At 36.9% G+C, this 12,725-nt stretch overlaps 1 protein-coding gene across 8 annotated transcripts in view; it reads right to left on the bottom strand.

The window, feature by feature from the left end:
- SPAST (spastin) overlaps nt 1-12,725 on the bottom strand; it is a 60,926-nt gene that overhangs the window by 45,717 nt on the left and 2,484 nt on the right. For 3 of the 8 annotated variants that reach the window (XM_037895384.2, XM_037895381.2, XM_037895377.2), the window contains exons 2-4: nt 9,567-9,653; nt 7,533-7,616; nt 1,132-1,281 (exon numbers count right to left, since the gene is read on the bottom strand). In XM_037895384.2, the coding sequence (XP_037751312.1) occupies nt 1,132-1,281; nt 7,533-7,616; nt 9,567-9,653 (321 nt within the window). The remainder of the gene's footprint in view (nt 1-1,131; nt 1,282-7,532; nt 7,617-9,566; nt 9,654-12,725) is intronic. The other 5 variants (XM_037895378.2, XM_037895379.2, XM_037895380.2 and 2 more) reach the window with 5 other exon arrangements.

Here is a 12,725-nt window from a genome sequence, read left to right as displayed (position 1 = left end):
ATAGTTTGGGCGTTCAAAGGCAAGTGAATTGCTGAAAGCTACTTTTTTTTTTTTTTTTAACTCAACTGACTAGATTTCAAGTTGACAGTCACTTTAAGGACTGATTGCATACTATTCTAAGATTGCTATGTTCTGCATTCTGTAGCTGAGTTTTGTTAATTCCATTGGTGTTTAACCTTATTTTACTTAACATGATTAGTCTGCACTGCATGTGTATGAATAAATTGGGCTTATAGTTCTGATTACATCATATTGTTGGCTTTAAACATCCTTTTAATTCTTAACAGTTTATGAAATTCAGGAAACTTTTTGCTTCATGTGTTTAGCACTTGAACTGGAAATATACTTTGTGACAATTTAATATTCTTGGTACCTTCACTTGGGAGAAAAAAGGAAAAAACCTTCTCTAACTGAAAACTTAGTTAAAAATTAAAAATGGCAAGTGTTGCTGTTTGTTTTTTTATTTTAAGAGCAGAAAATATAAAATCTATTAAAAAGCACAAACTGACACTTAGGTATCGATCAGAACTCACATTAGGTTGCTTTAATTGTCCTATATTAAAAACATAAAAATCAAAGAAAGGCTTTTTCCAAGAACATCTTATGCTGACTATGACTACAATAAATTACTTCTAATAGGAAATGCCAGAAATCAAGAGCTAACATTTAAACTTTAAAGTATGATCACAGTAACCTCCTTTAAATACATAGCAACAAGAAAAGGGTTTTTGGAATCCTGTCTTTTGGGCTTGTCTACACAAACATTTAGTTTATGGCAAGCTGGTTTGTGACTCTACCCTGCTGTGGACTAACTGTCTGCTTGGATCCTGCTGACGTGCATTAACAGTTCATTAATGCACTTTGATCTAGTCCTCTTTGAAAGGGAGCTAGATCAAAGCACATTAAGGGATACTCTTTTGGATCCTAACTTTTTGAAAAGCCTGAAAAGGAGCAACAAAGAAGGAGAGCTGTTTTGAGAGAGAACCGAATACTGCAATATAACAAACAGCATTAACAAAGAGCTTTATGAGGATGGAATGTATTTCTACAAAACCTTTAAAACAGAAACATACAAATTTTAACAAATTAATATGGGGCCAGGAAATTCAGCGTATTTTCCTTGCAACGTACCAGAAACTGACAGACATCCCCTGATTAATTCGGTGCTGGTGAAACCAAACCCACCTGACTGGAGATGTCCATTGCGGCATGCCAGGTTAGTACTGTCATTATAGACCTCCATTTGCGGCTTGGGAATTTGCAAAACTGCCTGCAGCTTCTCTATGCAACAAACAGAGGGGGAAAAAGGACAAAACAAACAAATAAAAAACAAAAAATGAACCAATGAAATTAATGTATGCTGATCACATAGAAATGACAACGTCAGCTTCCATATACTTGATGTAAGGGTCAAAGATAAAAGGGATATTTCTATTTATGCTAACTACTTTGCGAACCTAAAAAAAAAAAAATGTCTATGAAGTACAAATCTATGAAAGCAGTTTTAAACTGGCAGTCAATTCTTGAATTAGTTAAAAGTAACCATTAAAAAAAATCACTAACATTAGAGGATTTTTTTGCCAAAGGCACTGCGCAGGATTTATTATCTTGACTCCATTTGACAAAGTGGGATTTGTAGGAAATTCCGTTCCTGGAAGTCTTCCATTAGTAGCTCGTGCTGACCATTTGCAAGTACTCTTTCACATAAGAAGTGGCTCACCGAAACAGGTATGTAAGCTAGTCCACATTTTACACTTAATGTGTCTGTAATAAACAAAACTTGTTTGACAGTTTTTAGTACCCAAATGAAGGAGGTGACTTCAGGATTTCAAAATGGGAACTGAAGTTTGTAGAGTTCTTGCTTCTTAGACAGTTGCATGTAATTTAAAAATAAATAAATAAATAAATCTGTAAAGCACCCTTGTTTCTGACCAAGTCAAAAGTGTTACTTCATGAAACACATTCAGATGTTACTGAAAATAATTTAAGATTAAGGGGAAGGAACTTTGCCACAAAAAAGGATGGCACAACATAACTAAGCTATTAAAAGTGACTAAAACAAATAAGTCAATATATATTACTTTGACAGGAGCCTTCCCTCAACTCCACAAGTTAAAAAAAAAATATATATATATATATATATTCTTGATAATGCATCACTAAGTCATTCCATGGTTCACCTTTCTTCACTGCAATAGACACAAACTTTTGATCCTTGCTGTTAAGGCCCTTCACAACTTTGCCCCTCCCTACTTATCTACTTTCCCAGTTCTCCTACTCTGTTGATATAGCCAGTCTCAATCACCCATGTTAGCTTTCCCCAGAAATACATTTGTGCTCAGTTACCATGGTGATGAGCAAATTATTAAAACCCAAATAAAATAGAAAAATGTAATAGGACTCCATCTGTATACATGCAACACCTTCCCTGAACCAATCTGAAAAGTCACTAACCTTCGTGTCTCTTTAAAAATAAATTAAAAAATAAAAGCAAGCCACCCCTACCACAATGCCTAAAAGAAACTGTCAACCAACAGTTAGGTGTAGTGCCAGAAGGGACTGCTAATTTTTAAACTTATTTCGCCTATATAAACAATTCTTATTACTGTTTCCCAGATCCTTCCAGTTGTTTGCTACCCACTTGTTCCATTTTGCCTTAAGGCCTGTCTATACTGGGAAAAAGCCATGTGTCAGAACACACAATTAGAACTTTAGACACAACTTTTCCCTTTGTATGGACATGGGCAGTCATTTTTAAAAGACATATTACTGGCAGGGGGATCCACTAATTTAAAGTAAGTGCATGTATATATATTACCTGCGTGTACACAATATATACACAGTTTAAGATTCCTCATTTAACACCCCATAATAGGATACAGCCCCCCCTTTTTTGGGGAGGGTGTGGGGGGGTACAAACAGAAAGTAGCCACTTTCATTTGGGCTAATATTTAAGGTATGGTTAAAGATCCTCCTTCTCCTATGGCCTCCTCACGCCAAGCTCTCTAAAATATTAGTTGGTCTATACCAGCTGATCCCTAGACTTCTACCAGACAGAGGACCTGATCCTAAGCATTTTGTTATAGCTTCCAGAATTTGAGACAAAGTTATTAACAAAAAGATTTCCCAACTGACAACTAAACAGAAAAGAAATTCACAGCACTAGAGAAAGTGAAAGTATACTATTCTCTGCCACTTAACAATGTACATGAAATAACAGTGCAAGTACTGTACTGCAGTTCTTCTCTTCCTTTAGAGTCAGTATAGTTATGGAATCCCTTAAAAACCATATGTTTCCACTAGATAAATGAGAGAACTCTTCTCCCTCCTGCCACCCCCCAGAAATTAACAGCTTTCCTCCTGGGAGATTTCCCCTTCCCATTTAAGTGTTCACTCCCAAGCAAAGGAGTTAAAAAGCACTTGATAGAAGAATCTCTCTCTGATGTATTATTCTGATAAAGCTTCTTAAAATTCAACAAAAACTGCAGTTTACTTTTTCCTTGTGACCAGCTTTCATTGTACATCAAGTTTAATTAATAAACTCTTTGCTCATCCTGTCAGATACAGTAAACGGCTTCTAATTTCTTCTCATTTTGGTAACACAGCTCTGACTCCTATGAAAGTAAAATTTGCTCTCTATGTATGTATCAGCCACGCAATTTCTTCAGTTTCATAATTCTTGAAGCTCTGTTTTTGTACATTTCCTATCTATGAACAAATATATTAAGCATAAATAAAAAAGCTGTACAGAAGAAGCAAGTAGCCAATGCCATCACAAAACAGGGAAGCATTTGTTTCACTCAGTAGGGAATGACTAAATCACTGAACTTTTGTGCCTGAACTTGGCCAGGGTCTCTGCTAAAGGGGGTGTTGGTGGGAAGACAAGCAATCTTTCTGCAGTGAATGGAGACAACACCCCTTGCCGGTGCAGGTGTCTTCCTGATGTCACACACCACCAATATCTTGTTGGTCAGAGCTGGGATGAGTAGGATCCTACAGCATTTCCCCCTAGAGAAAGATCTGATCCACCACCTCCTAATTCAGAGAGAGTTCTTGCAGTCAAAGCAGTCAGTCTCCAGTGTTATCATTCCTGCAAGGTAGGGGACATCAAGCAATGTCTTATGTGACACTGCCCAATTCCAAACCTACACAGTTTCCCAAAACAGAAAAATCTCTCCTGTGCCTCTGCTTATGCAGAATACAATGGTCTGATTGTCAACTGAATTAGGATCATCATTTGGGATGCCAGGTTTATGAAGATCTTCAAAGCCTTCAGGTCTACTTTTCCTCCTGAATAATTGTGCATTGCCAACCATTCCTAGACACAAAGTTCCCTGACCCCTTATCACATGTAAATTGCAGCCATGTATCCCAACCCAAAATACAATAATCTGTAAACTCAGCATCTAGCCTAACCAGATATCCTAGACAGCCATTACAGTGATACACACAGCTAAAAAGAGACATTCTCCATTAGCTCCAGTTTCCAAGTAGACTGAAGGTGCCACTTCTTAAATAGAGTGCCCAAAAGTAATCTCAAAACAAAGGCATGGATCACAGTGGCACAGCCCACATCCAGAATAAATGGTCTCAGCCTCCTGGCCAAACATGTGAAAAAAGGCTATAACAGTCAATGCTTCTATATGATTGTTTAAACAGCAGATAGGGATGCAACAGTACCTAGAGACATAAACCCAAACAACAAATGTTGGACACATTCTTAAAAGGGACAGATGTAATCGGTGTCATTATCTGGTTATTTTCCTTATACTACCAACATCACTTCCATCACATCTGAATTGAGTTTCAGCCAGGTAGCTCTCATCTGTGTCAATCTCTACCATAGACAGAGTAAAGCATCTTTTGTCTCACTGGGTCAGACAAAAGATTTAAAAGTAGGTGTCATTTTGAAGGGACTATTTTTATTTATTTATTTATTTTTAAGAATTTGGGAAATTCTAAAAGACTAGTATTCTACTATGGAAAAAACAACATATAGTCCCAGATCTTGCAACTGGATCTCTGCAGGCAGACCTTCAAGCAAGCATAGAGCTCCACAGTCTTTAATGGGTCTCCTCATCGATGCAAGGGTCTGTCAGAACTTATCTAATTGCAGGTAGGGGGCCTAAGATCATAAAGTGAAGCCCCCATGACAGTTGCACATGCAACCTTATTTAAGACCCCTTGTGCATCTGCATTACAGTATACATTTGAGTTACATTATCACATATTTCCACACTAATGTTGCCTTATTAAGTATGCAGGATGAATGACAGAAGTGACAAAAGCAAGGGTGCAACATTTTAAATTTAAAACAGAAGTGAAGGGTAACAAACAGTATAACTGATGTCACCCAATGATATAATTGCTTCACATTAAAAGTCTTTAACTTATATAGACTTTAATTCTATCTTTAATTTTAAAATATTGAGGCATGATTCTGATCTTCACCACTAAGGGACAGCTCCCCATCCAAATTTTTCCCTCAGTTACACTGGTATAACTCTGGAACAGGTGCTCAACTACAGCGATGGGGGAGGCATAAGAACCTATATAGAATAAAGTAAAGCAACAACTTCAGTAGATTTGCATGGAAATCACTTCAAAGATTTGAACTAGGCTGAAATAAGAATTTACAGGACACCTGCCTCATTTGTTATTTACCACTGCCACATTCATTCACCTTTCAGCCTGCACCCAGAATGAGGCAAAGAACGTGTAATTAAAGATTACAATAAAACAAATAAAGTTGCAAACTTAAGATTTCATGTAATCCCTCAATGTCATTCCCTGACTTTTGAGTGCTTAACTTTTGCAGCCTTCATCTTCTTTTAAGATCTCCTTTTGCAGGAATACATTTAAGGGCACACATGACCAATATTCAACTCAGTTTGCTAACCTATGCAAACTACCCTAACTGGGATACACCAGGAGCAGGCATTGCACACACAAAACGTATACCATCAACTAAGAAGAAACAGAGTTGATTTTGATTTTTTTAAAGCCTATTGTTACTTGTTACATCTAAGATGACTATAAATGAAATCAAATTTTAAAATATTTGTTTACTTTACACAGCTGAATGCACAGCATACATTTAGTTTCACGGTTTTCACTGCTCAACTATATCACTGTAGGTGACAGCTCCTGTGTGGGCTTTCCCCTAGCCTCTTCAAGAGAGTATTTAATATTGATGAGCTGCTGCTGTTTTGAGCCAAGAATGTGCACCAATCCAAGCAGCAACAGGAAACAGGAGTGGATAGGGAGATAGCAGCTGGGGAGGGAATCTACTTATTCCCTCTCCAGATCCCTGCACAGAACCAGGGGTAATGAGAGGACAGGGAAAGAGACAGTCAATCACTTTCTTCCATGCTATAATCACTACGTCAAGCCAGAGAGCAATGGGAGCCAAGAGAAGTGAGGGACATTCATGCCTCTGACTCTTCTTCAGGCTCCAAGAAGAAGTCTGGTTGTAAACTGAGGCAAGCATCCTATGCTGAAGGTGAAAGTAAGGAGGCCTGGGCAGAGAATCAGATGGGAGGGTGTCAGGCTCAAACACATTTCACGGTGCTGCTTTCCAGAATGGTCATCTTCCACTACTGCAAAAACTCTCAGAAAAACAAATCACCAGTAGAATAGAAAAGTAGTATTTTTTAAACAGAATATTTAAGAGCACTTTCAGGACATGCTATTTAAAGGATGCTCTACCAGATTTTTTTTTTTTTTTTTTTAATATATATACACAAAATGAGTCACTCAAAATTATACAACATTTTACTGCCAATCACAGGTGTCATTTTTATTGTTTTTGTAGAGTGTTCACATCCATCACAATGAGTTTCATAACATTTATAAGAGCTCAGACTTTACCATATGTTGCTCCTGAAATGAAATGGTCTTAACTTAAGCAATTAAAGTAGAAGACGATGATCAAATGAAAGTTAGAGGTTAAAGTTTTTAAATTGTTTAATCTTCTTTATAAGACTGAATGACTTCAGTTATAGTACATACCGGGAATCAGATAGTTAATGTAATGACCATATTAATAATATAGAACTGGTTTAAATTGTAGTGAGCGCTTCCTGCGGAACAAAGTACACCTATAAGTTTCATCCAGCAGAAATCCAGTACGTTAAGACAGTGTTATTCAACCAGTGGGCTGCGATCCCCAGAAAGTAATGAAAGGCAATTAGAGGATTGAAAGGTGTTGAAAAATTATAATTCTAAAGCAAAGCAAATAAAATGTCCAGTGTAACTCCAGGATGATCAAAACCTTCTAAGGCTGTGAAGTCAAATCTACGAGTTGCATTATATGGTATTTGTATAGTAATTGTAAGGCGCTCATTAATTTTTTTAACTTCAAATAAGGATCACCAACCTGAAAAGACTGAGAAACACCACACTACACTACTATGAATTTAAAAAAAACAAAACAATGATTTTTGCTCTTCATTTTAAATAATGAAATATATTAAGTTAATGCATTGTCATTATGTATACCAACTTCCAAAATTATGAATAGCAACTGGTACCTAGAAGCTGCAAACGATCCTTTGCCATAGCCAAATTCGTCATCATTTTAGACTGCAGACGTCGAGCTCGTTCACACTGATCACCTTGAGAAGAAAGAATCAATATAGGAATATGTCAAGTTAATGTTTACAAGTGCTAAAATAATTCCTTCACTAAATCTGACATCTAACCTTTCCCTCTCCCCTCTGGAAAGGGAGGAGAGGGAAATAAAATTTAAACCTTAGTCAAAGATCTTAAGTTAAAGAAAACAATGCTATACAAAACTGGCTCTGTTTGCTTCACAAAGCTGCACATACAAAGCTGAAGACTCAAGTGTTGCAGTGCATGTCTATGACACCACAGGCCAAGCTGGTGCGTGCTACCATTTAGTTTGTGAAGGCTGTATGCAACAATGAGGGAGACAAAGTGAAACAAGGTACAGAATCAAAAAAATGTAGAAGACTAACCAAAGAGGCAGGTATAATTTAAAGTGATTTCACTTTGGCAAAACTGACAAATTTAAACTGAATTAACAGTGTCCCTTCACATTTCAAAACCTCAGTAATGGAGTTACAAACATTACTATGGCCACTTCCTTAAAATAGAGCTCTCACAGTTTAAAAGATTCTCTAACTTCTTAAAGAGAACACAGCTCTGCCGGAGGCTGATAGTGAAGGGGAGTACTGTATTGTTAACTAAAATCTGTTTTACAGGACACGTACAGGACTATGCTTACTATAAATGATAAAATAGGAAATGTCTTCTGAGGTTGTTTCTCTCAAATAGTTGCTGCAAGAATGGGCAAGTTTAAGTTTTTAAAAAATTACTAAGTGAGCAGAAAAGCATGGGAACTCTCTTAATGACCTCTTTGATACATTGCATATAATCTGAAGAAATATTTCTGCCAATTTATCCTATATGACTTCAACAAAAGAACTAAGGGTCAACCAATGAAATTAAAAGGCAACAGGTTTAAAACAAAGAAAAGCAAGTACTTCTTCACACAATGCACAGTCAACCTGTGAAATCTGTTGCCATGGGATATCGTGAAGTATAACTGGGTTCAAAACAGAATTAGATATCCTCCATGAATTTAAATCCTTCAATGGCTATTAGCCAAGAGGATTATGGATGCAACCCTATGCTCTGGTGTCCCTAAACCTCCAACTGCCAGAGGACAGGATTGGACCTCTTGAAATTACCCTGTTCTGTTCATTCCCTCTGAAGCATCTGGCATTGGCCACTGTCAGAGACAGTATATTGAGCTAAATGGACCATTGATCTGACCCATTAGGGCTGTTCTTATGTTCATTCACCATATCTGAAAACTGACGCCGTTTTTCTTGGTCGTATGGCTTTACCTGAAAAATGTATTTTTAAGTCTCTCAAACATAATACCACCTACCCCTCTGCAAACTGTGTTGATTTATATTCACAGTGTAAAACTCTATAGCAATGAAAACACAAATCCGCAGACCTCAACTTAAATGGATCAAGTTGGAATTTATGCTACAGGAATGCCCATTTATTAACTTTAAGAACATTTTGGTATTATGTTTTAGATGGACATTTTCATGAGCCAAAATTGCTTTGGCTTTTGAACAATTTCATAAAGCAAAACAAGAAAGATTAACATAGGAAAGATTTGCAAATACAAGGGTGTAAAACATTAAGGCATTAGAAAGCTAGAACAGAAATATTTGAGCAGCGGGTTAATCTTAAAACCCAAGTGGCAATTGTTTTTAAATATATGCTTTTCCTATACGAAGAAAATAAATAGGGATAATTACCTATCTGTGTACCTACACTGGAGAGAATGTCTGCTGCATTAGGAAACATTCTGCATGTGCTTTTCCACTATACTGTTGAAACCGCATGTGCTTTTCCACTATACTGTTGAAACCGCATGTGCTTTTCCACTATACTGTTGAAACCAACGACTTACTTGAAGAATGAAATATGGTGCTTAACTCTCCCATTTTCCTGAGAAAAATGCCAGGAAGTGATATTCATCACTAAGGTATAAACTTTACACACACAAAAAATTGGCTTACCTTGACCAATAACTAAGACAGCTATTCCTTTCTCCAGTTCTTCAATTCCTTTCTTATACCATTCAACAGCTTGTTCCTTTTGTCCTGCTTAAAATGGAAATTGGTCCCTTACTTTCTGTAGAAAATTATAATTAAAGGAATGTTTCTACAAGATACGCAAGATGGGTAATGTGCAGAGTTTAATTACAAATGTGGGAAAAACTACACATTTGAGCAAAGTACTGTTGTATAAACATTTTTAAAGGGACAACTTCACATCTAGTCAATTTCAAAGACTGAGTTAACAATAGTTTTAGGTGCTAAACCTGCCTTTTTAGCACTAGTCTCAATCACTTTTGCTTGTTTTCATATGTTTTTCCTCCTAATATTTGAAAGCTCCAGAAGGAGAAAATGGACTAACCACGCATATTCACAGGAGAAACAGTGGGACTGTGACACAGAATGCTGTCAAGTCACAAAGCAATCGCACTGGAAAACCCCTCTTTCCTAATCTTCCATTTACATATAATGTTCATAGGGTAACTACCATTAATAGGTATAAACATTCAGAAAGAAAAGTGACAAAATCAACATATTAAAGTGATGGACAAAGCATAAAGACACTTGCGTCCCAAATTATATTGTAGTGAATCCTACAGGGCATGGCATTTTTTAAAATTGGCTTCAAAGCAGCCACTTTCTGCATAGCCCTCCTTTTAGAAATCTCTTGAACCAATGAAAAACAGTAAATTAGTACACCAGGCTCTCTTTTCTAACAACCCAGGTTCAAGACAAGAGAAAAATGAGTGCAACGAACAACCTCTTTGGTTACTGTGTCATACCATAAAACCACTACCTATATCACAAATGTCAGCCTCTTCAAGAAGCACTAATCATTGGGATAACGGGGCAGGAGGGGAGAAGAGAGGACTGCGGTGACTGAACATTGCCATTTAGGGAAGCTTAGACGGCTACCAAAAACATGCCTGGATTTAACATATGCTAACTGATACTGTCGGTGTAAAATTTACTGAAATACCAAAAAATGCAGATTCATTTTAAAGCTCTACTCTCTAACTCTCTCCTCTTGTACATTTTCTGTATGCAAAGAGACATTCCATGACCTATTTAACCACATAATGCAAATTAGGAATATGTCCTATTTAGCACAAGTTTTATTTAAAAAGCTTAACAATCAAGTATTAGTTTCAAGTATTGTTATCCTGTATCTGCTGTCACAAACTGTAGTGTTATCTCCAGAAAAAAGTCAGGGTAAAGGGAGGAAAGATTTTGTGAAACCTTAAATGTAAGTAAGCAAAGTAGCATATATTCTCCAAGTGCTCATTTCGAAAAAACAGTGAGGGTCTTGCACTGGAACTTTTTGTCCCACATCTGTTATCTAGCATTTGGTATGGCAACAGTCAATATAGCATCTAGGCATTGTCCCTACGACCCAGTTGAAAGCTTTGTACTTCACGTGCCCTGGCTACTTAGCGTATATATTTTAAATCTCCCTTCCCACCATCTTCTTCCTTTTGAGTAGTCAGAAATCTCACTCTCTCCCTCCATCTCCAGCTTCCTGACTGTTAAGGGCAGCTGTGCTTCTCCAACAATGGGGGTCTCTACTACCTTACCCCTCCTTTTCTCAAGATAGCTCCTGTGTCTGTCTCTGCTACTGGTTATAACTGTCCCAAATGAAACTTGAGAAGATCTGTGTCAGCTTCACTACTGACCACAAGATTCTGAAGAGAAGTTGTGAAACTGCCCAGATATTTTGTTAATTTCACTCTGCTTCTGTCTGGGAAAGGTTTAGCATTGACACAAACAACTGAACTATCTGCTGGCCAACTAAGACACCACTACATAGGTCCAGATTCTGACTATCCCTGCAATTATAAAAAGTCATTTTATTTAAAAATAATAATAAAAAATAAAAACCAGATTCTACAAAATTTGGTGACTCATCTGTCCCTGACTCCACACAGTTCCCTAAAGGGGAATGGATTTTTCAAACCATTGCCACAGTAGTTGCAAGTTACAAGACAAGCCAATTACAGTGTGTCTAAAAGTTTAGAAGTGAAAAAACTTAACTAGGTATCATTATAACTACTTAATGTTAATTAAGTGTATATCTTTTCAAAACAAAATGGGCACAAATTAACAGGAGACAGTCTAGAAATCTTAACTGACCCACAAACTATGCATAACAAAAATCGCTTCACATACGAAGTTGTACAAAATGCACCCAAAAAAGAGTAAAAACAGATTCAGCACACGTTAATAAGTAAATCCCTTTATGTCCATAAGATTAATGGATGCTTCAATGTAACTAATAGATCCAAATGTTAAAGTGTGGTTCCTTTCTGGGAAAATGGATGTAATAGTGTCACCTTTGTATTTGACAGATCTGCTCCTAGAAAGTCATATCTGCTCGTATTAGCTGTAGTTTGTTTTTTTTAAACTACTATTCACCATGCACCGATAACACAACTATAAAATCTTAGAAGTGCAGGAGTAATATTTTAAAATGCAACCTCATGAAAAGAGCAAGACCTGAAGGCTTTATGCTGCTCAATGGACTGCAAAGACTTTGATAAAGAGGTTTGAGAATCACAGTACTAAATTGAGCAAAGTTATAAAGAAAAGCACTACCATTACTCCCTGGACACCAGAAACTGGGAAAGGCATCTAAAATTGAAATAAAAAAAGGCTATGATCATACTGGTCTACAGGAAGTTCTGAAAGATCTACTGATCCCACAAGTATTTTTATTGGTCTCCTGAAGTGTTTCTAGTCTACACAGGTTGTAAGTTACGGGACTCAGAGAAAGATGGCACTTACTACATTTTCTCCAGCATTTGTGCTGTTATTTAAAAGTAAACCTAAAGTAAACCTTTAACTGAGGTAAGTGGTTCTCTCTCCCAGCATAATCGTAGTGGCTGTTTGTGTAGTTCCATGCTGCTTAGGACAAACTAACTATACAACATGCCAATTAAAAGAGGGGACATCAGAGATGGAATGTTTGGAGGAAGGGGAAATCAAACTTAAGAAACAAGTTAGTTCTTATATTTTTTCGCCTTAAATGTTAAGGCTATAATTCCATAACAGTGTTCTGAAAAAAGCAAGCACTAGTTATTATAAGCCATTACAGGTGCTTGATTGAACTGGAGATTTATTTAC

This window comes from Chelonia mydas, chromosome 3 (assembly GCF_015237465.2).
Source record: "Chelonia mydas isolate rCheMyd1 chromosome 3, rCheMyd1.pri.v2, whole genome shotgun sequence".
Classification (NCBI taxonomy): Eukaryota; Metazoa; Chordata; order Testudines; family Cheloniidae; genus Chelonia; species Chelonia mydas.
This window is presented reverse-complemented; position numbering and strand designations above follow the sequence as displayed.